Here is a 24,826-nt window from a genome sequence, read left to right as displayed (position 1 = left end):
ATCAGAGGAAGAGCTCTAAGCGAAGCAAATGGTCAACAGCTACTGCCAATAGTCTCTATGCCTGCCGGCACATGAACAAGGCTGCAGGAGCTGAAAGGTGACAGTGTCTGTTCGCAGTCACATGTCTATCAGTGATTCGTCGTGTCTAGTATACATACTTAGGTCAAACCTTGATCTATATGAGTTATATAGTTAGCTATCTAGTATATATACACAGCTTTACGCTGTATAATACCTCATCAACCCAAACATATTATTGACTCTGGCAAGATCACTTTCAGCAATCATGCCTCTCGACGCCCAAGCTACATCCAAGATCAAGTCTATTATTGACAATGCCTGTGCCGATCAGACTACTGATGTTCCCGGTACAACCATTGTACTTGTCGATCGCAATGGTGAGATATTCGCTCACTCGGCAGGCACACGGGGCTTGGGCACCAAAGAGCCAATGACTCTTGACAACATCTTCTGGATAGCCTCGTGCACAAAGATGCTGGCAGGCATCGCTTGTATGCAGCTCGTCGAACAAGGAAAGCTTAAGCTCGATGATGGTGAACATACAGAGAATATCTTGCCAGAGCTAAAAAGCCTCAAAGTTCTGAAACCTGATGGAACCTTTGAAGACAAAAAGAATCTAATCACGTTGCGAATGTTGTTGACACACACTGCTGGTTTTGGGTATACATTCTTCAATGAACGACTTCGAGATTGGACTCAACCAGCCGGTGTTGATGAGTTCTCTGGAAGGATCGAGGATATAATCTCACTTCCTCTCCTCTTTCAACCTGGCGAAGGTTGGGAATATGGAGTAAGTCACTGTTGTTTCTAGTAGAGAACTTGCTAACATGTACAGACGGGTATCGATTGGGCCGGCATTGCTGTCGAACGTGTCAGTGGCCTTAGTCTGAACAACTACCTGCAGAAACATGTTTTCCAGCCCTTGGGCATTACAAACATGTCCATGTTCCCTGAAGAATCGATGCGTTCCAAGCTAGCTTATATGCATCAAAGAGATCCAGACGGAAAGCTTCGCATTCGGGACCACTTGCAACGCCTTCCCCTGGTCATTGATCCCAACAATGAATCTGAAATTGCTTCAATCTTTAACAGCGGTGGTGCTGGCATGTTTGCACAACCGCAGCAGTATGGAAGTACGTAGGAGCGTCAACAATAGAGTGACCGCCGCTAATTTGTACAGAGGTGCTCACAATGCTTCTCAACGGCGGAGCGTGCCCAAAGACAGGCAATCGAGTTTTAAAACAAGAGACAATCGAACTCATGTTCAGCAACAGCATCGAGAAGTTCCCCAACTTTTCTCGTCAAGTGATTCCTGCCGCAAAGCCCGATCTGACCAACCGTATTGGAGAGCTGTACGGGGTCGAAGGCGATCCTCCCCAGGTATGATCATTTCTTTTTCCTTCAGTTGAACTATCCTCTGACTGTTGAGTAGGGCTGGGGATTGACTTTCATGCTTACGAATGGCGGCTCAACTGGGCGATCGAAGAGCACCGTCCAGTGGGCAGGACTTGCGAATCTTTGGTGGTGGGCAGATCGCGAGCATGGTGTTGCTGGGATTGTGTGTACCCAGATTCTGCCGTTTGCTGATAGCAAAGTGTTGAATCTTTGGACGGACGTTGAGACTGAGATTTATAAGTCAATCTTGTAGTTACACTTTGTACTATTTAGACTAGTAGGTTACACAGAGCAATCCAATTGCAACAATTGAACTCCATATATGTTACGACGTAGAAGAAATTGACTATTGTTGCCAAAGTAAGGCTGACGAAACAAAAAAATCCATGAGAGTTTCTGCCCAACGTCTTCTCAAATTTTCACGTCAACTAGACCAAAACAGCAAAGAACGCGGGGAAACCTAAGTTCTCGAGCCCCAAATTCGTCTAACCAGGTGAAATCCGGGGATCCGGAACTAGTTGGCTCTATGTGGGGGTAACGTAGAACTGGGGTAGGATTGAGAACTTGATAACTGTCAGGATCGCCCACTCCTTTTCTTCCCTCATCCGTATTTTGTTCTTTCCACGACTTTCATCTTTTCTACTAAATCGTAGTGAAGTACTATCAGTGGATCGACATAATGAAGAGACAACAATACGCCTGCGATCAATGCAGAAAGTCCAAGCGAGGTTGCGATGCCCCGCCTCTGGAATATCCAGATGATATGGATCCTCTACGCGATGGCAAGTTGATCGTTGGAGAGAAGCGTCAGTCCCATCTATCTCTGCACTCCAACTCTATACTAACACTTTGTCCAGCACCGCTAGTTCAATCATCACCCTGTTCTTATTGTATCAAAACTCACAAAAAGTGCACTATGAACTGGGCATGGACCCAGCTCCAGGTTTCTTATGCTTTGGCCGCTGCTGCTGGAGGAGATTCTAGCATCGAGTGCATAATACCTTCAAGGCGAAAGTCTCCAGGGGCGAGTCGATCGCCGACAACGTCCGTTGGCGCCGACGATACGAGTGTCGGCGGTGAGTCAACTGCAGCATCATACGTGTCTCAATCACTTCCACCAGTTTTCGACTTCTCGGAAGAGTTCACTGTTCCCTCGTTCTTGAACAACCCACTCGACTCGTTACCGTTTGACTTTGGAGACCAGAACAATAATCCTCTGGACGCCAACTTCTGCGAAGTCAACATCAATGACATCAATATACCATCAGATGGTTCATCTGAGCCCTTTGATATCTTCAAAGAAACAGCAGACACTGCCGTACCTGAACAATTCAACGTCCTTCCACTTACGCAGCTCCCTGAGGTCAACCTAAACGAACCTGAACAGTCTTTCTTTTCACCGTACAATCCAAATAGTTCAGTAGATTACGACGACAGGAACATACGGACAAAGCGTCGAAGAGTATCCCAGGCCGGAAGCGATACCCAGAACAGTTCTCACAGCTCTCTGTCGTCCTTCTCACTCGATCAATGCATGATGGCCCGATCCAACAACCAGCTCATCTCATCAAATCTCCTACATATCTATCACGACGTTCTCGAACACAACCTAACATGCTGGCTTAACGAAATTACGTGTCCATTTGGGCGTTCAAAAGGTCCAAGCATGCCCCGATCTTCTGCAGAATGGGGCTCTTCATGGTCAAATAGAGTGCTTCGCCGGACATTGAGTGTTGATCGTGGGGCTCAGTCTGCACAGCTCATACACATATCGAAACATCGGCAAGTAGCGGTTTCTAAAGCTTACCACTTAGCCATCATGGCATTTGCCACACAATGGGCTCAAGAGTCCCATCGTCAAAAAGAACGATACCCTTCCTTAGCAGACACCGACGAGAATCCGCTGAATGAGTACATGGATGATGTTAATGAAGAGTTTGGTCGTCATCTTCAGCGAAACCTCTGGGATCAAGCTCGTAGAGCTCTCGACGACGTTGCTGATGTTGAATCTTTCCGAGTTGTTTCTGCAGAGATGATCTTTGGATTCACCCAGAAGCCGCTCTCGCAAGACGACAAGGCAAACGATTGGACCACATCTGTTCCTTTAGGTGGGAGTTTTGATGCGGACGCGTTATCCGAGCAAATCGCTGATATCATCGAGAACAATGGCCCCCCAATCTATATGGAACGTGCAGCTCGGAAAATGCACGTCTTAAAATACCGCTACGATGCCGAAAGACGAGGCATAGCTAAGACGCGCAAGAACAAAAGACCAGTCACTTTGTCTCTGATGAGTACCGAAGACCAAAGCACAATCAGTCTTCTTTATTGGTTGTCTGTCATGCTTGACACAGTCAGTTCATCTATGGCTGAAAGGCCGGTGGTGGTGGTAGATGCCAACAGCCAGCATGACGACGCGACGGGTGACAAAGACTGGAATGTACCGCTGTTCATCCAGGATAGCTTAGAGAAGCCTAAACTGGTGGTACATTGGCCATGTTCGTATGACGAGGCCGCCGAGGCCGTCGCGAGATCAGCGCCCGTCAAGGTTTTGATGTTTAGGCATGTTCATTATCTCCAGACTGTTTTACGGCAAGGCGAGAGTCCTGAAAAGGTGGAGGAAATTATTGAACGGTCTGTGAGAGTCTATCGGTATTGGAACATGACTCAGTAAGTCCGACCCTCCTACTAGCTATCGTTTTGTCTAACAATTGGTAGTGGAACATTCTTTAGAGAGCTCCTTGAGAACTACGACTCAATCCCAAGCCGCATCCAAAGCTGGTTTATCTGCATCTCCGCGCCCATGCATCTCGCTGTCCTCCTCCTTGCCGATCTGGTATCCCAAGTGGACAGCAACTCTCTCGGACTTCCTGCACAAGCTCAAAGCCGCACAAATAGCAAATGGGTACTCCGTGTCCGCGAGCGCAGCGCTAAAGAGCTATCTGATCTCGCACGCGTGACGACACCAAGTACACCGCAGCCTTCGGAGTTTCACCACACGCTCAACGAGAGTATGATCCTGACTGAACCGTGGACCGTCATCTTGGAACGCGCCTTCTCAAAAGCGGCGATTTATTGGATGGGCGAGGCAAATGATTTAAGGATGTTTGAGGCGAAGAGTGAAGTGGGTGAGAGATTGGCGCAGGCGGATGAGTGCATCAGAGCATTGTGGATTTTGGGCAAGAAGTCGGATAGCGCAAGAAGATGTGCTGAGGTTTTATCTGGAGCAAAGAGGAAATTGGTGATATAATTGAGTTAGACATGAAGATTGATGAGATTAGATGTAGAGAGGGCCGCGTAATTATTACTATTTAATTGAGGAGGATTATTGTGTCGCAACAGACATGGCCAATCAGCCAGTACGATTCATCTCTGCTACATACTTCATCTTGTCCTCTTAGTATAACGCATGAAAGCTAATTGAGGAAATGACATCAATTCTAACCTCCCGAGGTCGTATCTACCGAATTCCCGTTGAACCTTGTCCACCATGAATTCTTCCAAACTACTAACTAAATCACCAAAATGCTTCTGGAAGATCCCTCACGTGGCTTCCCCAGATTTTTATACGTCAGCGTCCATCAATCATATTGGTCACTTGTAATTGGCGCCTCAACCCCTAATACGGAGCCCCGTATCTGTAGATCCCCAGATTTAACTCGGTATCGTTGCCGCGGAACTTGAACAGGCAACCCGAGGTAACTAGTAGAATAAGAACAAATACAAATTACCCTGCTTCCTAGACTGATTGACTTCTAATTTATCAACTCTGTTTCTGTATTCATCTTTTTAACCTGAAAAAATGACATTTAATCCTCCTTCTTGGGCTCCTCAGCTCCCTAGTACGTATCTTTACCCAACCTAGCCCTGCACTTAATCGTTCAAGCATTCTAACAAAGACAGATATCCCCGATTCAATCAGTGTAGCAGATTTCATAAACACTGATAAAGCAGGCCGAAAAGCCTTTTCTACCTCTAAAAGTCCCTACACATGCGGTGTCACAGGTCAATCTCGTTCTGCCGCTGAAGTTGCCCAGCGAGTCGACTTTCTCGCGCGGGGTTTGGCTAAAACCGTCGGGTTTGATGCTCATGATGGAACAGCTTGGGAAAGAGTTGTCGCCATTTATGCTCTCAACTCGGTGAGTAAATTGTCTCGAAACTCTAACGCGAGGGACTAATAAGGTTATCAGATTGACTACATCCCCGTTACACACGCCATTCACCGTGTGGATGGTATCGTCACACCAGCTAGTTCAGCGCATTCAGCGTCAGAGTTGGAACACCAGCTTCGATCATCCGGGGCAAAAGTGCTATTCACCTGTGCTCCTCTCCTCAGTACTGCTTTGAAAGCAGCAAAGGCAGTTGGAATTCCCGATAAGCACATCTTTCTACTTCCACTGCCTGATACATCCTCAGATGGGTCCTATAAGTCAATTGAAGACCTCATCTCTGAGGGTCAGAATCTCCCACCTTTGTCCGTCCCCGCATGGGTTCCAGGACAAGGCAAGAGACAAACAGCGTACCTCTGCTACTCAAGCGGCACGTCTGGTCTTCCTGTAAGTTAAAGTTAATAATTCCAGAAAGCTGTATATCTGACGAAATGTAGAAAGCGGTTATGATCTCTCACTACAACGTCATTGCATGCACTGTCATGATACACGCGTATGAGAGCGTAACACGACAGCAAGACGGCATCGATACACAAGTGGCTCTCGGATTACTACCGTTCAGTCATATCTACGGTCTAGTTGTGATCGCGCACATCGCACAGTACCGAGGTGATGAGATAATCGTACTGCAGCGCTTCCAGCTCGATCAGCTTCTGGCCTGCATTCAAAAATTCCGCATCGAGCAACTCAGCGTCGTGCCGCCTATTATCGTACAACTTCTGAGCAGCCAGGATAAATGTCGCAAATACAATCTTAGTTCCGTCAGGCTCGTATTCTCAGGCGCTGCGCCTTTGGGAGGTGAGACGATTCAGAAGTTGTTGGAGTTATATCCCAAATGGCGTATCAGCCAAGGCTACGGTATGTTGTGCACAGCCTATACCGAATTGACGTATACTGATGATAGAAAGGGTTGACGGAAGCTTCACCCTCGGTGTTCCACACCAGTGAAGCAGATGCCCTCTTAGGGTCATCGGGCTCGCTTCTCCCAGGTGCGAAAGCAAAGATTATTGATCAACATGACAATGAAGTCACAGAGCATGAAACCCCAGGTGAGCTATACGTGCAAGGACCAAACGTGGTTTTGGGTTACTTGCACAATGAGAAAGCCAATGCCGAAACATTCGTCTGGCGAGAAGACGGTCGCTGGTTAAGGACAGGTGATGAAGTACTCGTGCGAAAGTCACCGCGTGGTTTCGAGCATTTCTTTGTGGTTGATCGAATTAAAGAGCTTATTAAAGTCAAGGTTTGTCTGCTTCCAACACCTCGCCGTGATTCATATGCTAATTGTTCCAGGGTCATCAAGTTGCGCCAGCAGAATTGGAGGCTCATCTTCTTGACCATCCCTATGTCGCAGACAGCGCAGTGATCGGCATCGTCGATGAGCGCGCGGGAGAAGTTCCTTTGGCGTTTATTGTTAAGAGTAAAGAAGCAAGTGGTATTTCTGACGATGAAGTTGTGAAGGCGGTCCATCAGCATGTTGAACAGCACAAGGCCAGGCATAAGTGGTTGAAGGGTGGTGTAAGAGTGTTGGACATCATTCCCAAGTCACCCAGTGGAAAGATCTTGAGACGAGTCTTGAAGGCCAAGGTTGCTGCAGAGAAGCCAGTCGCGAAGCTGTAGATAAGCTTGGATAAATAATACCGATAATTGAAGTTCAATCCAACCTCATCAAAACACCAAAGCATGATCACGAATCCTCGTTCCCTAATTGGTCTATCTCCTAGAAACATTCCATCCACTAAGATCATGTCAAGTCCACAGTCATATCAGCACTAGATCCATAGCTTGGATTAAGATCAAATAGACGATAAGGCACAATCACAGTCAGCACTAATTGATCCTTCCTATAGATAAAATCCTGGCCATGATCTTACATTTTCCTTCTCACCACCACGATACCAAATAGTGTTGGCAATGGATTCTCATTCGGGCAGCTTCTTGGCCCAGACGTATCTGGATCTGCGTAGTGGAAATCTCAGCTCTTCTTCAGCATGGACCACAGCGGCTATAGCGACTGCTATAGCACTGTCCCTGCTAAATTATCTGCTGACACCCCGCGTTGACCCACGTGAACCTCCAGTCGTGAAACCAACAATTCCATGGATCGGTCACATTCTGGGTATCATTCGTCACCAGGCAGATTATGGCCGAATCATTCAGTTCGTCCTCTTCTTTTAGCACCTCTACCCTCGTTACTAAACACAAGTCTACAGCAATGCGAACCCCAGCCACCAAATCGCGACTCTGCCCATGCTTAATGGCAAACTCTACGCCGTCTTCGATCCGAGCCTTCTACAATCCCTCCTCCGCAACAAAACCGCGTCGTTCGAGCCCTTCGCAATCGATTACGCCAAGAAGACATTCGACCTGACCCAAGAAGAGTTCCTCAAAGTAAAGGCGCCAGGCGTTTACGATGAATTCACCGATGCGATACACGCGAGCTTCCAGACTGCGAGTCTGCACCAGATGAACGTACACTTCTTGGCCTGCATCTCAGCGAAGCTGGATCCTATGAGCGATGGGACACTGCGCGCCCACGCAAACACACATGGCAAAGAGAAAGTCGCAAATGGACAGCTACAAGTCGAGAACTTGTATCAGTGGTGTCGGGACGTCATGTCTCTGGCTACCACGAAAGCTCTCTACGGCGACACTGATCCCTTCGAATCCAATCCCGAGTTGATCGAAGACATGTGGTAAGTTGAATAGTACCTCCTTGTCGTCATGGTCGCTAATAAATCCTTTCGCAGGTGCTTCGAAGAATCGGTCCCCTATTTCCTCCTCTCCCTATACCCCTCTATCACGATGCCGAAGGCTTACAAAGCGCGCTCGACTCTTCAAGGCGTGGTTTGCAAATGGTACTCAGAAGATCACGACGTTATCGACCCAACCGTATCAGCCATTGTTCGCAATCGCGCTGGCGCCCTCCGCAAGAACGGTCTGACAGGATCTGAAATCGGGAAATTCGAAGTCATCCTACCCAACGTCGCAACGCTCAACGCCGTGCCTACTTTTTACTGGCTTTTACTGTACATCCTCGACCGACCCGATCTCCTTACACGTGTGCGATCCGAAACCGAAGCCGCAGCTGTGATAGGACACGAAAATGGTAAAAAGACGGTAACATTCAATATTGCAGAGTATGAAGCCAAGCTTCCCCTGCTTGTCAGCTGCTATCGCGAAACGATGCGTCTCGTCAATCAGTCCGTCAGTATGCGCCGCATCTTGGAGGATACAACCATTACAACCCCCGAAGGAACTACATATCTCCTCAAGAAGGGCACAGACATGCAACTTCCAGCCGGCGTGGCCCACTACGAGCAGAGTGTATGGGGCCCTGATGCCAACACCTTCAACCCAGAGCGCTTCCACCCATCCTCCAAGGGCAGCCCTGACGTGGAGAGAAAACGTAAAGCGGCATACATACCCTTTGGTGGTGGACGTCACCTATGTCCCGGCCGAAACTTTGCCTTTGCAGAGATCATTGGCTTTGCATCTTCTCTGCTCCTTGGCTTTGATGTCGAAGCTACAGGTATGGGCTTCGGCGATATGAAGAAGCTTGGGCCTCAGCTTGCCGGCGGAACGGTGCGGCCTGAAAAGTATGGCGCCGGTCTCGGTGCGCACATCAAAAGTAGACAAGGTTGGGAGAACGTTGAGTGGAAGTTTGAGTGCTAATAAGTTCAAACAAGTGGCTGCTAACGTGGGGGTGGTATCGTTTCTTATAAATGCTAACCACTAATGCTAGTACAATAAACCCCTTTTTTTTGTTTTTGTTTTTTTTTGTACAGACAGACACCTGGAAGTCCTTGTTTCTCCTTTCCAAAATATGCCAATTTGTGTATGCGTGGCATGCTTGAGACGAATGTAAGCTCCTTGCGTGTTCTTCCCTTTACGCCTTCCACTCGTGTATATGGTAGCCCATGTATCGTATCATTCATGTACCCTGTCATTGCTTTCTCTCTTGGCCAAGTCTCTCATGCTGAACAACCGTTGGGACCACCTTGGTGATTGTTTCCCCCATTGTTCTGGGTAGGGGCAGCGTCTTGTGGTGGGGGGATGTGCGGCGGCTTCTCATGCAATACCAAGTGAACGCGGTAGAGCACACGGTGATCAGGACTATGGTACCAGATCTCCTGCGGCCAAATGCGTTGCGGAGACTGGATTGTGATGTTGGTGCGATACTCAAAGTCTTGTTCCATTCGCAATTGAGACGGAGGGACGATATATGTGTCTTCATATAGGGGATGGATTTGATGAGACTGGGCTGGTTCTGTGCCATTCTGGTGTTGTGCTTGGTTGCCGCTCTCTTGCTGCTCGGCTCTGGACTGGTCACGCATGATTGCAGGAATAGGTAGGTAATTGAAAATTGATGTTTGCTTTGATGGTTTGTATTGAGCATCTTGTGCTGGGAAACCTCTTGTTCAAATACTTTTTCACATCTGGGAGCCTCTGTCTTCTCTCCTGACCAGATCAACTTGTCAACGGAGTCCCCAGCCATAGCGATTGGGCGCAAACCTCAGACAGAAGCAATTTATTAACCCGCATATACACATCCGTAATAACCGTGACCGCTCATGTGCCTCATCTGCATGGCGCCGCCTGGTGTCTCTGCTACGATTCGACATGGAGGTTTTCTGCTGATATTTCGCCCGGTTGTAAGTGAGATATGTACCGCGGCTGATGCCCTCACGGCTGGAGGTGTTGGCCGGAAGTATTGTCGTTATTGGCCAGAATTGGTTCGGCGGTCCGTCCTTGGCCTTTGATCGGCATGGAAGATTGTTACTCATGGTTGTTGGTGTATTTCCCCTCCTGGCTTTGGGCATGTTTGAGACAGCGGCCTGACATGCATGGATGAAGCTGGCGTCCACAAGTGGAAATGTGCCTAAGTAGGGTCGAGTCGCGCTGAAAGTCTGAGGCATTCACTGGACAGTTAATTCGCCTCATGGATTCATGTCATCTTGAGAATTGACAATTGATCGAGATCAGGACAATATCCTGTTTGGCGATCTTGATGGGCCTGGTGTTCATTACCCCGGTAGGGACGCCTACGTAGAATCACTTCATCATAAACCATGCCAACTAGTCTAGCCATTCTCTCTTCACAACTACGCTCTCTACATGTAACGGGTACCATACCCTAGATGAATAATGTTGACTCAGGCTGGTGGCCAAAATGCATTTTTGCTTTGCATTCTCTACGTCCCATGTTGAAATTCTTCTTCAGGTTGTCCGCATATCAAGATCTAATAGGCTGTCCGGAAGGATACCGGCACATAGATGAATCTGTCTGAGACAACCCACAGAGAACAGATGCACGCAACTGGATCTGGATTGTCTGATGCTACCCTAAGCCGACGATCATCGGGAGCGATGAGCTGAGGAGCGGCTGCTACTACTAGCACGATTTATCTATCCAGGTAACTGGAATGAGTGCCTTGATAAGTGTTTAAACCCCTGATTGCCGGAAAATTTAGCCCGAGATTTCCGTATCTGATACGATGGAATTAAGGGTCAACGCGATGCATCAGATGGGTTGAAGATTATGGGGAAGATGGCCATCTGATAGAAGGGCCTCAAGTCTGCGTGAAACATGGCCCCAACAAGTATCCTAATTAATGGCTTACCACTTACGTTTGAATGACGAGCATACTCAACGGTATGCCAATGTGCATTGCTTTGTACAACCCTGGATTGTCATTTTGGTCGCTTTTGACTCGCAATGTTGCCCACTTTTGCCACAGAATTTGAGGTTCCCTGGCGTTTCGTGTTACACGAAAGAGCAAATTATCTTACCTGCATCGCCGCCATGTCTTTGACGCGACATCGCAAGAATGCGACAGGACAGTATACGATGGGCAGAGTCATCTCATTAAACAGCCATCAGGCATGTTGGCCCTAACAAGCACACAGTTTTAAGGAGTCGATAAATTAGAAATAATCCAAGAATAGGCTTTCAGGCACTCATCCATTAGATATGTCCGGTTGGCAAATCTGTGCTCCATAGTCGATCTCCGTCAATCCACCCGATATCCTCCCTAACCTCCTACTTGGGTAACCAAGGTCAAAGTTTAAGTCGAGGCACCAACGGACATTTAAAAAGGCCGTCCCTCCACGCGTCAAAACGTCATGAGTAACTACTAATTAATTAGTCTAACATGTGGAAAGTCTATCAAAAGTTGGAGATAACCTTGATTGTCAAAGAATCCTCCTTAAAATGCTCGGGAGACCCGGATAGTATATAGGGTAAGTAAATATCCACCACTTTAAGCTTAAAGTCTATGACGCTACAACTCCACCAAGCGCTTCCTTCCATCCTTTAGTCAAATCAATCGCGGTCGAAAAGTTGTCCGAAAGGCCGATTGCGGTAGATCCAGTGTCGTCATAGATATCACAAACAAAAATAACTGTTTATTATAGTAAACATGGCCCAAAAATAATATTAGAAAAAAAGTAATGACAGCCAGTGACTGTAATCTGTCACAGTTGTTTGACAATAGTTTCTTGCCATGGCTGACGAGAGACCAACGCCTCGGGATGAGGATATTCCAGGCGGTTTCCCTGTGACGCCCAGTGTCAACTCCATGAACCAGTTGACGCCTACTATCGACACTGCCAATAGGCTTGAGGCTGGTTTTGCAGGTCGTGACACGGGTACTTCGGCTGGTTATGCGACCTATGATAATGTCACGTCTGGCCAAGAAGACAGTTACCGTTACAGCGGTAACGGGACTTCAGCGGCACTTGGTGCATCTGCCGTTGGGGCTGCTACTGGGGGTTACTTGGCTTCTCAACACCCCCACGAGAACAACATCAACATCCCAGCACAGCAATTCTCCGACCATGATCGCAGCAATGCACCACCACCACTTTCCGAGCGACGCTCTTCCTCGAGCACAATCCTCGCTCCTCACGATGCGTCACCCAGCGAGAAGCGCAAGAACAGCACAGTCATTAACGATGACTCCTCCGCTGGCCCTTCTACACCTGACGACCCAGTCTTCGCACCCATAAAGTCAAATACCAACGAAAAGTCCGACAGACCTCCCTACGAGAAGCGCCAATCCCACCGGACGGAAGATGACCTTTTCCGAGTCCTGTCTCGCCGCAAGACGAATGCAAGCACTCCGGCCGAGAAGGAAGAAGAGCGGGAAGATAATGAAGAGCTCAACCGACTCATGTCGCGTATCTTTGGACAAAAACGACAGCAGCAGAGCGAAGAGGAAAAGACGCGCCACAGCGGTGTCATCTTCCGCGGGCTGACTGTCCGTGGTGTCGGTTTGGGTTCTAGCCTTCAGCCCACCGTAGGTGACTTCTTTATGGGTCTCCCTCGAAAGCTGGCCAAGCTCTTCACACAAGGTCCCAAGGCCGCTCTTGCGAAACCGCCTGTTCGCGACCTCATTAGCAACTTTGATGGTTGCGTGCGACCGGGCGAATTGCTGCTGGTACTTGGTCGCCCTGGCGCTGGATGCAGCACCTTCCTCAAGACATTTTGTAACCAGCGCGCGGGCTTTGAGTCTGTCGAGGGAAGTGTTACATATGGCGGAACCGACTCTGCTATTATGGCCAAGGACTTCCGAGGCGAGATCATTTACAATCCCGAGGATGATTTGCATTATGCTACGCTATCAGTAAAGCGAACACTCAAGTTCGCTCTTCAGACGCGAACGCCTGGTAAAGAGTCTCGTCTCGAGGGAGAGTCTCGAGAAGACTACGTCCGCGAATTTCTTCGTGTCGTCACCAAGCTCTTCTGGATCGAGCACACGCTCGGCACAAAAGTAGGCAATGAGTTCATCCGCGGTGTTTCTGGAGGAGAACGAAAGCGTGTCTCCATCGCAGAAGCCATGATCACTCGTGCTTCGGTCCAAGGTTGGGACAATTCGAGTAAAGGTCTCGACGCCAGCACAGCAGTCGAATACGTCAAGTCCATCCGCGCAATGACCAACATGGCCGATACCTCTACTGCTGTGTCGCTGTACCAAGCTGGTGAACAACTCTACGATCTTGTCGACAAAGTCCTGCTTATTGACCATGGTCAATGTCTTTACTTTGGTCGCTCCGAGGATGCGAAAAATTATTTCCTCAATCTCGGCTTCGATTGCCCTGAGCGTTGGACAACAGCCGACTTCCTCACTTCTGTGACGGATGACCACGAGCGCAGCATCCGTAAGGGCTGGGAGAACCGTATCCCACGCACGCCTGAGGAATTTGCTGATGCCTACCGTCGAAGCGAGGATTACCAGAAGAATCTGCGCGACATTGATGAGTTTGAGGCCGAAATACAGACCCTTGCCGAGGAGCGCCGCGCGCACGAGTCAGAAAAGAGCAAGAAGAAGAACTACGAAATTGCCTTTCACAAGCAAGTCATGGCCTGCACACACCGTCAATTCCTCGTCATGTTCGGCGACAAGGCCTCTCTGTTTGGTAAATGGGGAGGTCTTTTGTTCCAAGGCCTCATCGTTGGTTCGCTCTTCTTCAATCTTCCTGATACAGCTGCTGGTGCATTCCCTCGTGGCGGTGCTCTGTTCTTTCTTCTCTTATTCAACGCTCTGCTTGCTTTGGCCGAACAGACCGCTGCCTTCGAATCCAAGCCTATTCTTCTTAAGCACAAGTCCTTCTCGTTCTATCGGCCCTCCGCATTTGCCATTGCGCAGACGGTGGTAGATATACCGCTTGTGTTTATCCAGGTCATTATCTTCAATGTGCTTATCTACTTCATGGCGAATCTGGCTCGTACAGCATCGCAGTTCTTCATCTCTTGTCTCATCCTATGGCTAGTCACAATGGTGACGTACGCTTTCTTCCGTGCCATCTCTGCATGGTGCGGGACTTTGGATGTTGCCACGAGATTTACTGGTGTCGCTATTCAGATCCTTGTTGTGTACACAGGTTATCTTATCCCACCCGACTCAATGCATCCTTGGTTCGGATGGCTGCGATGGATCAATTGGATCCAGTACGGATTCGAGTGTCTGATGGCTAACGAGTTTTATAACCTTTCGCTCAGTTGTGAAGGACAATACCTCGTTCCGCAAGGCCCTGGTGTCCAGGCTCAGAACCAAGGTTGTGCATTGGCAGGTTCGACTCCTGGATCAACAACTGTGTCTGGTGCCGACTACATTCAGCAGTCTTTCACGTACACTCGTGCTCATCTTTGGCGCAACTTCGGTTTCCTGTGGGCTTTCTTCTTCTTTTTCGTGTTCCTCACTGCTTTGGGCATGGAACTCATGAAGCCCAACATGGGAGGTGGTGCTATTACTGTCTTCAAGCGCGGCCAAGTTCCCAAGAAGGTTGAGGAGTCAATCGCTACCGGTGGTCGGGCAAAGGGCGACAACAATGACGAAGAGTCTGGCCGAAGCAATCCTGTTGCTACTGGTGATGCTGAACGTACCAAGAGCGACGAGCAGGTTACTCAAGAAGTCGCTAAGAATGAGACCGTCTTCACCTTTCAGAACATCAACTATACAATTCCATTTGAGAATGGCGAGAGGAAGCTTCTTCAGGATGTACAAGGTTACGTTCGCCCCGGTAAACTCACTGCTCTCATGGGCGCTTCAGGTAAGTTTCTCAACTATGTATTAATTACTATTTACTAACGCCTTCAGGTGCGGGCAAGACAACCCTTCTCAACGGTTTAGCCCAGCGTCTCAAATTTGGCACCATCACTGGTGATTTCCTTGTCGACGGCCGCCCTCTGCCCAAATCATTCCAGCGCGCGACCGGCTTCGCGGAACAGATGGACATTCACGAACCGACCGCCACAGTCCGCGAGGCCCTTCAATTCTCCGCTCTCCTTCGACAACCACAAGAAGTCTCAAAAGAGGAGAAGATGGCCTACTGCGAGACCATCATCGATCTTCTTGAGATGCGTGACATCGCTGGCGCTATCATTGGCGCCGTTGGTCAAGGCCTTAATGCCGAGCAGCGAAAGCGTTTGACTATTGGTGTCGAGCTGGCCTCCAAGCCTGAACTACTCATGTTCCTCGATGAACCTACATCTGGTCTCGATTCGGGTGCTGCATTCAACATTGTCCGCTTCCTACGCAAACTCGCCGACGCAGGTCAGGCCGTCCTTTGCACCATCCATCAACCCTCTGCTGTTCTCTTTGAGAACTTTGATGAGCTTCTTCTCCTCAAGTCAGGCGGTCGCGTCGTCTACCACGGTCCTCTGGGTCATGATTCCGAGAACCTCATCAACTACTTCGAGTCGAACGGCGGTCCCAAGTGTCCTCCCCACGCCAACCCGGCCGAGTACATGCTCGATGCCATTGGTGCTGGTAACCCCGACTACGATGGTCAAGACTGGGGTGACATCTGGGCTGATTCATCTGAGCGTGAGAAGCGGGCGAAGGAGATTGAAGAGATGATTGAGCACCGTCGCAACGTCGAGCCTTCCAAGAGTCTCAAGGATGACCGTGAATATGCTATGCCTATTTCCACCCAAACCTGGGCCGTTGTCCGTCGCAGCTTCATCTCGTACTGGCGATCGCCTGACTACATCTTTGGCAACATGATGCTGCATGTCGCGACAGGTCTCTTCAATTGCTTCACCTTTTACAAGGTCGGCTTTGCTACAATCGACTATCAGAACAGACTGTTCTCCATCTTTATGACGCTTACCATTAGCCCACCGCTCATCCAGCAGCTACAGCCCGTGTTTCTAAAATCGCGTCAGATTTTCCAGTGGCGCGAGAACAACGCAAAGATCTACAGCTGGGTTGCATGGACTACTGCTGCTATTATTGTTGAGATACCCTACCGCATTGTTGCAGGCGGTATCTACTTCAATTGCTGGTGGTGGGGTGTCTTTGGCTGGCGCGCGTCGAGCTTTGTCTCTGGCTTTGCATTCCTCCTCGTTCTCCTCTTCGAGCTGTATTACACCAGTTTCGGTCAAGCCATCGCTGCATTTGCTCCTAATGAGCTACTAGCCTCTCTTCTCGTCCCCATCTTCTTTCTGTTTGTCGTGTCTTTCTGTGGTGTTGTTGTTCCCCCAGAAGGCCTACCCACCTTTTGGCGCGAGTGGATGTATTGGCTCACGCCCTTCCATTACCTACTCGAAGCCTTCCTTGCTGCTGTTATCCATAATCAGCCTGTTCGTTGTGAGCAGGGTGAGTTTGCGCGCTTTGAGCCTCCTTCGGGTCAGTCGTGCGCCGAGTACACACGGTCCTTCATTGAGATGGCCGGTGGCTACGTCGAAACCGGTGAGAACGGCATTTGCGAGTTTTGTCAGTATGAGGTTGGCGATCAATTCGGTGCTACTTTTAGTGTGTACTACAGACACATTTGGCGGGACTTTGGTATCTTTTGCGCCTTTATCGCATTTAATTATGCCGTAGTCTATTTTGCCACATGGCTCAAGTTCCGCGGTAAGAACCCGTTTAAGAAGATTATGCAGAAGCGCAAATCTTAGATGGAAAACCAGGGTAGTAGGATTTAGGGTTAAGATTGAACAGGTTCCGTAGCTTATCTAGATTTAATTAATTGGTGGATGATTACATCCGCTTTTCTCAGCTATTGTACCTGGTGATGCCGAATTCTGATGTACGAGACAACAAGTCAACCGGTGAGGAAGTACGATTGACATGGGTATCGGGAATAGGCTATCTGACAGCGGGTATGCAGCCGATTTGTGACAGCCTGATCGGACCAAACATGCCGTTCAGTGCTTTTGCCAGCTCTGTTCATTCGTATTGTAAGACATGCTTTCAGTGGCTGCTGCATTACAATTTATCACAAACAAGTTACTCTATCGAAATGAAAAGAATTGAATTGCTCCATGAGTCATTTTAAGCCTAAAGTTGAGATAGCTTCTCCCATTTGCATCCGTCGAAAGACCGGAACAGAAAAAAAGGGGCGTTCCGGCCGAAAGCTTGCACAAGATTGCACAAAAGTCGGCTAGAATGCATAACTAACGGACCGGATATCAGGTGTCCCGTTATGGGGCCCCGCATAAAACCGGCGCATGTTTCATTCCCATCATCTCCGATAACTTGCATATTCGTTTGTTGATTGGCTCTTTTTTCGTTCCTTTTTTTTATGCTGTTGGTTTCGGACTTGGGCGTTTCCAGTTGGTGGCTTGCACTTTTTTGCTTGCCCAATATAGTCTGTTGTTAGCCTGTATAAATAAACCATCTCCTGTTTCCCTCTTTTCCATCTCATAGCTCTGCACACTTTATTTGTTTGGCCAACTGTCGACTACCTAATCATGGCTGCGGATGATTCTTCAAAGACCAACCCGTTGGAGGATATTCGTCCTGGGAGCCAGCGAACACTTACCCCTTCGGACAATGGGACTGGTACGGCCCAGGAGCGGGATGAGGAGAAGGCTACCGAAGGACAAGACATTGTTCAGCCGCATGATCCCAACGCTGTTGGTTGGGATGGACCTGATGATCCCAACAACCCTATGAATTGGACGTCCAAGAAGAAGTGGTCTTGTATTGGATCCCTGTCACTCATGACTCTTCTAACGTAAGTTGACGCCACATCCCATAAGCCTCCTCACTAACGGACCATGTTCAGACCACTCGTACGTACCGAAGCAAAAGAACATCACACAGTACATGTCTAACATAGGTATCTAGGGATCATCCATGTTCGCCCCCGGTGTCCCTGACATTATGCGCGAGTTCGAAACCTCAAACCGCAACGTTGCCACCTTTGTCGTCTCCGTATACGTCCTCGGCTTCGCCTTCGGTCCTCTTCTCGCCGCACCTCTAAGCGAGATCTATGGTCGTGCCATCATCTTCAATATATCCAACGTTCTCTTCCTCGTCATGACCATTGCCACAGCCTTGAGTCAGAACATGCCAATGCTCATCGTCTTTCGCTTCCTGATGGGCTTCTTTGGTTCCACGCCCATCACCAACGGTAGCGGCACCATCTCTGATATCTTTCCTGTGCAGGATAGAGGTAAGGCTATGGCTATCTGGGCTATGGGTCCGTTACTTGGACCATGTATTGGACCCCTCGCTGGTGGGTACATGATTGAGGCTGTCGGATGGCGATGGGTGTTTTGGCTGATTGCTATTCTTGTAAGTATTGCGCCCCTGGTAAAATGAGTCCCTCACTGATGACATTATAGACTGGCGTCATGGCCACCATCTGTTACTTTGGTGCACCGGAAACATACGCAACTATCCTCCTCCGCAGAAAGGCAAACAAGCTAAAGAAGGAGACTGGTAACCAAGACTTGTATTCCGTTCTCGACACCGTCGGTGTCACAGCCAAGCAACGCTTCCGCGGCGCCATCATCCGACCCATGAAGCTTCTCATCACTCACCCTCCTGTTTTCATCCTCTCACTCTACGTCGCCATGGTCTACGGTGTGCTGTACCTCATGTTCAGCACCTTTACCTTTGTGTTCGCCATGCAGTATGGTTTTGGTACAGGAACAGTCGGTCTGGCCTATCTCCCCACTGGTATCGGCATGCTTCTCGGAACAATGATATTTGGAGGTTTGACAGATGTTGTTGTCAAGAAGAAGATTGCACAGAACGGAAAGACTGTCCCTGAGGATCGATTGCAGGTCTGGATGACATTGCCTTCGGGTTTACTGATTGTTGCGTCATTGTTTTGGTACGGTTGGTCGACTGAGCAGCACACACATTGGATTGTACCTATGATTGGCGTTGCGTTGTTCTGCTTTGGCCTTATGGGTATCATGGTAAGTTTCACTCTTGATCTATACTTATCAGTATCACTGCTAACAAGGATAGATGTGTTTACAAACATACCTCGTTGACGCATACATCTCGTACGCTGCTTCAGTTGTCGCGGCGCAGACGGTCCTTCGATCTCTTGCTGGCGCTCTCCTCCCTCTGGCTGGTTTGTCCATGTATGACGATCTTGGTCTTGGTTGGGGGAACAGTATACTGGCTTTTCTAGCTCTGGTACTTGCACCAGTGCCCGTTATCTTTTACTTTTATGGACCCAAAATCCGATCAAAGGTTCCCAATAATCTTGAGTAGATAAAGTATCTCCTGGTCAGGGGTTTCGTAGTATATAGATTGGCAGGCGTTCAAAGTGTGCAATATACGTGCTTGGCGGTATTTTGTTTTAAAAAAATCATTCGTTGTTTGACTAACAAACCCATATAATACTTATAATTAAATAGGTAGTAGGCACCTATTATCATGTAATTATTATTCTTCATGTTTGCCCACCCTTTGCTGTATATAACTGCTGGCTTTTGTGTTAGTATTCCAGCATTCGTGTCCTCCCTTGTCCAAATATGGCAACTCGTATAAGTCACTGAAACCAAGATCTTGCTTATTTGTTAGCATACCTACTCATCTTTGTAAAGGCTGACACTTTAACACTGTGGGCTCACCACAATCCACTTTGCTGATCTGATTGATAACACCACAAGTTCCTTCGACGTAAAAGCCCAGGAACTACACCAAATCGAGTAAAGATATTAGTAAATCTGAGGCTTTTTCGTCTCACGAATCGGCCCATCGACTTACTTTCCGGTTATGGTAGCCAATGGCAAGGAGATCTTGTGCGGATCTGATAAGATTAGATGGATCCGCGACAAGGTAAGTGGCCTGACGGGTTGTGGGAGAGCGGAATATATCCGCATGTTTGTTACAACGCAGATATAACCTGTTGATGGCAGCTGAATCAAACTGGCAACCTCGAGTTGTTCTATTATTCTGTATTCGAAAGTCAAAATGGCTACAGAAGACAGTTCTGATCATCGAATTCCTGGTGATGTTGAAGCTGCTCGGAAAGAGGCAAACGACCAACATGCTCTCGCCAATACAGATATCCTACGGGATTCATGGTCCAAAAAGGCCTTGATCATCGCATTCACAGGGTAGATATCAGCTTTCTAATTCATCCACTGTCCAACAGTTCACTGATCTGAACAGTCTATTTGCCACAACGTTCATCACCTCGTTCCTCAAGTATGCTACCAAAGTCTACGATGCGTACGCTACTTCAGCGTTTCAGCGACATTCAGCTCTCGCGACTGCGAATGTAGTAGGAACAATCATTGGGCTGGTTACTTATCCCATTATGGCCAAGTTTTCCAATGCAAGTAACCAATATGTGGAAGTGTAGAGGCATGAATTAACCTGCAACAGGTCTTTGGTCGAGCTGAAGGCCTCACGTTTTCCATCTTGTTTCTTGTTCTTTCACAAATAATGTACGCGGCATGCCAGAACATTGAGACTTATATCGTACGTCAGATCATCCAGGCTCTGCCATTTTCCACGACTGACATACTTTCAGGCTGGTGGTATCTTCGAAGCTATCGGCGATACAGGTTATGTCATCATGCAACAAGTATTCATCGCAGACACAACAAGTCTGATCAACCGCGGTCTCTGGACTTCTCTACCCGAATCTATAGCCTCGATACCGACACTCTATCTCGGTTCTATAGTCGCTGATAGCGTACTTAAGCACTCAACTTGGAGATGGGGTTATGGAATGTGGGCAGTCATTCTACCATTCTGTGCCGCTCCTTTGATCATCACGCTTTACATACTACAGCGGAAAGCTCGCAAGGCTGGATACAGACGAAAAGGTGCCTGGGATGCGGCCGATAGCACTCAGAGGTTGACTAAGCGCATTGTTAACCTACTATGGGTTGATCTCGACGTCGCTGGCGCTGTTCTGCTCGTTGTCGGTCTTGGACTCACTCTTATCCCCTTGTCTCTTACCGGTGCCAGAAACAGTGACCGATGGGATCAAGGGAGTTACATCGCCATGCTAGTCATTGGTATTGTTGTTATTGCAGCTTTCTTGGTCTGGGATACAAAGTTTGCAAAAGTTCCCTTTGTCCCGTTTCGAATGATCAAAGAACGTACAGTAGTGGCAGCATGTGTTCTCTCCATGCTTGACTTCTTCCATTACTCATGCTTCACACTCTTCTTCCCGAGTTATCTCCAGGTAGCTGGTGGTTTCAGCCCCGGTCATGCCACTCGCATCGAGTAAGTAACCCCAACATGAATAGGACCTGATACTAAATCGCCCTAGTAATGCACTTCGTGTGGCATTTCAGATCGCCTCTGTCCTTGTCGGTATCCTCATGAAATACTCCAAGCGCAGTCAAATATTTGTCTTTATTGGAGTTCCCCTTTGTGTTCTGGGTCAAGGCCTGATGATCCACTTGGTGAATATAAACGGCGGCCACGCCAACGAGGTATCGTTTATCACTGCAAAGACTCTAGTTGGAGTCGGTCGTGCGTTTTACCAAACAGCTGCGCAAGTATCCATTCAAGCTCTTGTTGCTAAAGAAGATGTTCCTGTCGTCACAGGGGTTTATTACGCCGCCATGAATTTTGGCGGTGCCGTCGGTACTAGGTAAGATTTCCCTGCATTATTTGAACGTATAATCCTGCTAATAGTCTCCCCAGCGTCGGAGGTGCTATTTGGAACAACTTGCTTCCCAAGAAGCTCGAAGCCTACCTCCCCGACCAAGCCAAACCAAATGCTTTAAAGATTTACAAATCCATCGTCGTTGCTCAAACGTCCGCAAAAGGGACGCCTGTTAGAGCCGCTATTGATCAAGCATACCGCGAGACGCAAAGGCTTCTTGCCATCGCTGCCACATGTGCCCTTGCACCTATGCTGGTCGTCATGTTTGCTCTCAAAACTGTGAACTTAACCAAGGTTGACGAAGCAAAGATTGATGAGAATAAGACTACAGATCAAGAGGTTGAGTCTGCAGTGATAAAGGAAGCTGTCCAGGAGGTCAAGTATGAAGCTCACTAGCGCTTTTCAACGACACAATCTTAAGAACAAGTACCCAATCTTTCATATCACTCTAAACATATTCGACTTGACACCCCTCTTAAGCCCTTCCGCTTTCCCGCCTTCGTATTCCACTCCAGCACCTCCTCCTTCTCCCGAAAAAGCCTCTAGTTTCTCCCGGAGTTCCTGATCCAGCTCTGCGCTCGTCTTCTTATGTGCGACCTTTTTGGTTGCGTCTGTCGTTGATGTAGTTGCTTCCTGTGTTTGCTCAGATTGATTTGTGGGTTGAGATTCCGCAGTGTCGGATGCAGCACGCAGGAAAGTTGTTTGGATTCTTCTGCTAGGGACAGTTGCCCTCAGACTTGATGCAAAGATAGTGCGCTTCATATTTATCGCCGAGTTGATGTTGACGGGCTGAAAAAGAAGAAATAAATGGCAACTGCTGGTTAACGTTCATGGTAGAATTTGTGCTGACTAAGTCTTGTACGTCATTGGAAGATGACATTGTGACAGCATAATTCAGTCATTCATTCACATATCGCGATATTTATTCACCTGTTTGATGGGTGCGATCTTTTTATATGAAGTAATCATAGTTATAAATATCCTTCTGCATCTCCATTACCCTCTTGACTTCCTATCGCCAGTCTTCCTTTCGCTTAACCCCCCTGCGCCGTGTATAACACTGACTTTGCCAGCTCAAGAAACCTTCAAAAGCCAACCATCAGCCTCAGTCTCTCCTTTCGCATTCACACCACCCCACATCAAAACTCCCCTTCCATCTAAACATGAATCCGCTCCAAAGAAGCCTCTTGGTCCAGGATGAACCTTTCCAGCCTCCTGCGTCATCTCTGCCGGTGCAATCTCAAGCTCATGCCAGCTAAACACACCATTCTCAACGCCAGGAATCACACCTCGAATGGCATCCTTCAAACGCGTAGCACTGTAGTCGTCCGAGGGTATCTGTAGCGACCACATGTCGGAGTAGAAAGGGTGGTCTTCCGTAAACGACTTGTCTGCGGATGCTAGCTCAGCGTCCTGGCGGCTACCCAGAAGGTAGAGAAGGTACCGACGTCCATGGCCTGTGGTGGCAGGAATCAAGGCGCCCCCCACACGTGGTCGAGGACCGGGCACAATAGGATTCGAGGGAAAGTCTACTGTTGTCCATTCAGGGAGTTGATCAACTGACTCATCCTCGATGAAGCCGATCTTTATATAGTGGACTGATCCATGGATGTCTGACTCGGCGCTGATGGAGTACAGGGTGCCTTCGACGAACTGCGCGGCGAGAGGTGCAGCGGGTGCATCGGGCAGAACATGCCATAGGCGCGTTGTGAAATCGAAGAGCCAGGTACCCGTCGATCGCTGCTCGTTCTCATAGCCACCATGTAGAATTAGGTTATCCTTTTTGGCATCATAAAAGATCTGATGGCCATGTCTGGACTGGGGCGCCTTTCCAGCGGCCTCTATCGCCGACCATCGAGCAGCCTTGGGTTCCCATTCCCAAAGTGTGAATTCGTCATCCGCTTCTTGACCCTCCGCATTCTGCCCACCGAAGATAATGAGGGTATCGCGACGCGCACATGCCGCGTGGTTGATTCGTGGAGGGGGGATGTGTCCTTCGTCGCCTACAGCTGGGTAGCACGCATACTCACCCTCGCCCCGAGGATGAGTTTCACCTGGGACAGCGACAGCATGAACATCATTGTTACATAGTTTGCCATCGTCCTTCTTGCCGCCGAATATGTAGGCTTTACCGTCGATGACTGTGACTGAGTGATGGGAGCGGGCTAGAGAAAGTCTGTAACCGAGTCAGCATTGAACCGCTTGAGTGGTTACTGGATTCTTACGAGTTGTCCTCCTGTGGAGTTGATGCAAACTGGCTGAGGACTGCTGTGAGTGGTTGTGTTGGTTTGGCGACGGTTGCTGCTGCGCCGACTTGAAGGCCGGTAGAGACGACCTGCTCTACAGCGAGAGCACCGGCTGCGACTTCTGCCATTTTGTATATTTGAGTGAAGTTGGGGGCAATTGGGTTGTTGGTTGTTCAGATCAGATATGGAAAAGATTAAGAGCAAAGCTTTGGAGATGAATCTGACGATGATAGCAACTGTAGATGAGACATGACGTAAGGCCGGAAGCGGACCTACATGACGTAACTGAACGGGTATTGGAATGTGAAGAAACCGAAATAAGAATTAATTAACATTTTTATTAACATGTTAATCAATTAATATCGCATCAGTTAGGACTTTGATCGGAATTGACTGTTACAGATAGAAATCCTGTCTATTTGGACGCAGGCTAGCAGGTTGTAGGCTAATACTATAGATAGTCACTGACGTCAGAACTAGAAGTCGCGTCATGTCGCGTCTTATCAATTAAAACACTCAATACATAAACGACATTGTAACGTGATGGAGAGAAAATTGATAAGAGAAAAGAGGCTTATCAAGTCCTCAAAATATGTAGAATTATAGAATAAGAAGGACAAGCTGGTTCAAATACGACCAACTATCTAGTTCAGATTCTATATGATC

At 48.3% G+C, this 24,826-nt stretch overlaps 10 protein-coding genes across 10 annotated transcripts; 7 read left to right on the top strand and 3 right to left on the bottom strand.

The window, feature by feature from the left end:
* Positions 1-286: 286 nt before the first annotated feature.
* Positions 287-1,622, top strand: FPOAC1_005234 (uncharacterized protein; the record flags this gene model as incomplete). The annotated part of the gene is made up of 5 exons (XM_044849764.1): positions 287-811; positions 857-1,154; positions 1,202-1,401; positions 1,454-1,579; positions 1,617-1,622. 5 exons carry the CDS (start codon positions 287-289, stop codon positions 1,620-1,622), a joined length of 1,155 nt encoding a protein of 384 aa, XP_044708474.1.
* A 473-nt stretch (positions 1,623-2,095) lies between these two features.
* On the top strand, positions 2,096-4,666 carry FPOAC1_005233 (uncharacterized protein; the record flags this gene model as incomplete). The annotated part of the gene is made up of 3 exons (XM_044849763.1): positions 2,096-2,222; positions 2,274-4,086; positions 4,135-4,666. 3 exons carry the CDS (start codon positions 2,096-2,098, stop codon positions 4,664-4,666), a joined length of 2,472 nt encoding a protein of 823 aa, XP_044708473.1.
* A 552-nt stretch (positions 4,667-5,218) lies between these two features.
* Positions 5,219-7,205, top strand: FPOAC1_005232 (uncharacterized protein; the record flags this gene model as incomplete). Its single annotated transcript, XM_044849762.1, has 6 exons — positions 5,219-5,258; positions 5,320-5,555; positions 5,607-5,972; positions 6,023-6,443; positions 6,494-6,828; positions 6,879-7,205. 6 exons carry the CDS (start codon positions 5,219-5,221, stop codon positions 7,203-7,205), a joined length of 1,725 nt encoding a protein of 574 aa, XP_044708472.1.
* Positions 7,206-7,499: 294 nt separating this feature from the next.
* On the top strand, positions 7,500-9,260 carry FPOAC1_005231 (uncharacterized protein; the record flags this gene model as incomplete). Its single annotated transcript, XM_044849761.1, has 3 exons — positions 7,500-7,744; positions 7,799-8,281; positions 8,336-9,260. The coding sequence occupies 3 exons, from the start codon at positions 7,500-7,502 to the stop codon at positions 9,258-9,260; spliced, it is 1,653 nt and encodes a 550-aa protein (XP_044708471.1).
* Positions 9,261-9,559: 299 nt separating this feature from the next.
* Positions 9,560-9,922, bottom strand: FPOAC1_005230 (uncharacterized protein; the record flags this gene model as incomplete). The annotated part of the gene is made up of 1 exon (XM_044849760.1): positions 9,560-9,922. One exon carries the CDS (start codon positions 9,920-9,922, stop codon positions 9,560-9,562), a length of 363 nt encoding a protein of 120 aa, XP_044708470.1.
* A 2,169-nt stretch (positions 9,923-12,091) lies between these two features.
* FPOAC1_005229 (uncharacterized protein) lies at positions 12,092-16,992 on the top strand (the record flags this gene model as incomplete). Its single annotated transcript, XM_044849759.1, has 2 exons — positions 12,092-15,140; positions 15,188-16,992. 2 exons carry the CDS (start codon positions 12,092-12,094, stop codon positions 16,990-16,992), a joined length of 4,854 nt encoding a protein of 1,617 aa, XP_044708469.1.
* Positions 16,993-17,787: 795 nt separating this feature from the next.
* FPOAC1_005228 (uncharacterized protein) lies at positions 17,788-19,552 on the top strand (the record flags this gene model as incomplete). Its single annotated transcript, XM_044849758.1, has 5 exons — positions 17,788-18,053; positions 18,105-18,111; positions 18,167-18,616; positions 18,667-19,248; positions 19,301-19,552. 5 exons carry the CDS (start codon positions 17,788-17,790, stop codon positions 19,550-19,552), a joined length of 1,557 nt encoding a protein of 518 aa, XP_044708468.1.
* A 705-nt stretch (positions 19,553-20,257) lies between these two features.
* FPOAC1_005227 (uncharacterized protein) lies at positions 20,258-22,310 on the top strand (the record flags this gene model as incomplete). Its single annotated transcript, XM_044849757.1, has 6 exons — positions 20,258-20,403; positions 20,459-20,645; positions 20,675-20,770; positions 20,823-21,526; positions 21,573-21,899; positions 21,953-22,310. 6 exons carry the CDS (start codon positions 20,258-20,260, stop codon positions 22,308-22,310), a joined length of 1,818 nt encoding a protein of 605 aa, XP_044708467.1.
* Positions 22,311-22,352: 42 nt separating this feature from the next.
* Positions 22,353-22,676, bottom strand: FPOAC1_005226 (uncharacterized protein; the record flags this gene model as incomplete). The annotated part of the gene is made up of 1 exon (XM_044849756.1): positions 22,353-22,676. One exon carries the CDS (start codon positions 22,674-22,676, stop codon positions 22,353-22,355), a length of 324 nt encoding a protein of 107 aa, XP_044708466.1.
* A 312-nt stretch (positions 22,677-22,988) lies between these two features.
* FPOAC1_005225 (uncharacterized protein) lies at positions 22,989-24,288 on the bottom strand (the record flags this gene model as incomplete). The annotated part of the gene is made up of 2 exons (XM_044849755.1): positions 22,989-24,090; positions 24,140-24,288. 2 exons carry the CDS (start codon positions 24,286-24,288, stop codon positions 22,989-22,991), a joined length of 1,251 nt encoding a protein of 416 aa, XP_044708465.1.
* Positions 24,289-24,826: the final 538 nt, after the last annotated feature.

This window comes from Fusarium poae, chromosome 2 (genome assembly GCF_019609905.1).
Source record: "Fusarium poae strain DAOMC 252244 chromosome 2, whole genome shotgun sequence".
NCBI classification, from domain to species: Eukaryota; Fungi; Ascomycota; class Sordariomycetes; order Hypocreales; family Nectriaceae; genus Fusarium; species Fusarium poae.
The sequence above is the reverse complement of the archived record's forward strand: the minus strand, read 5'-3'. Positions and strand labels throughout refer to the sequence as shown.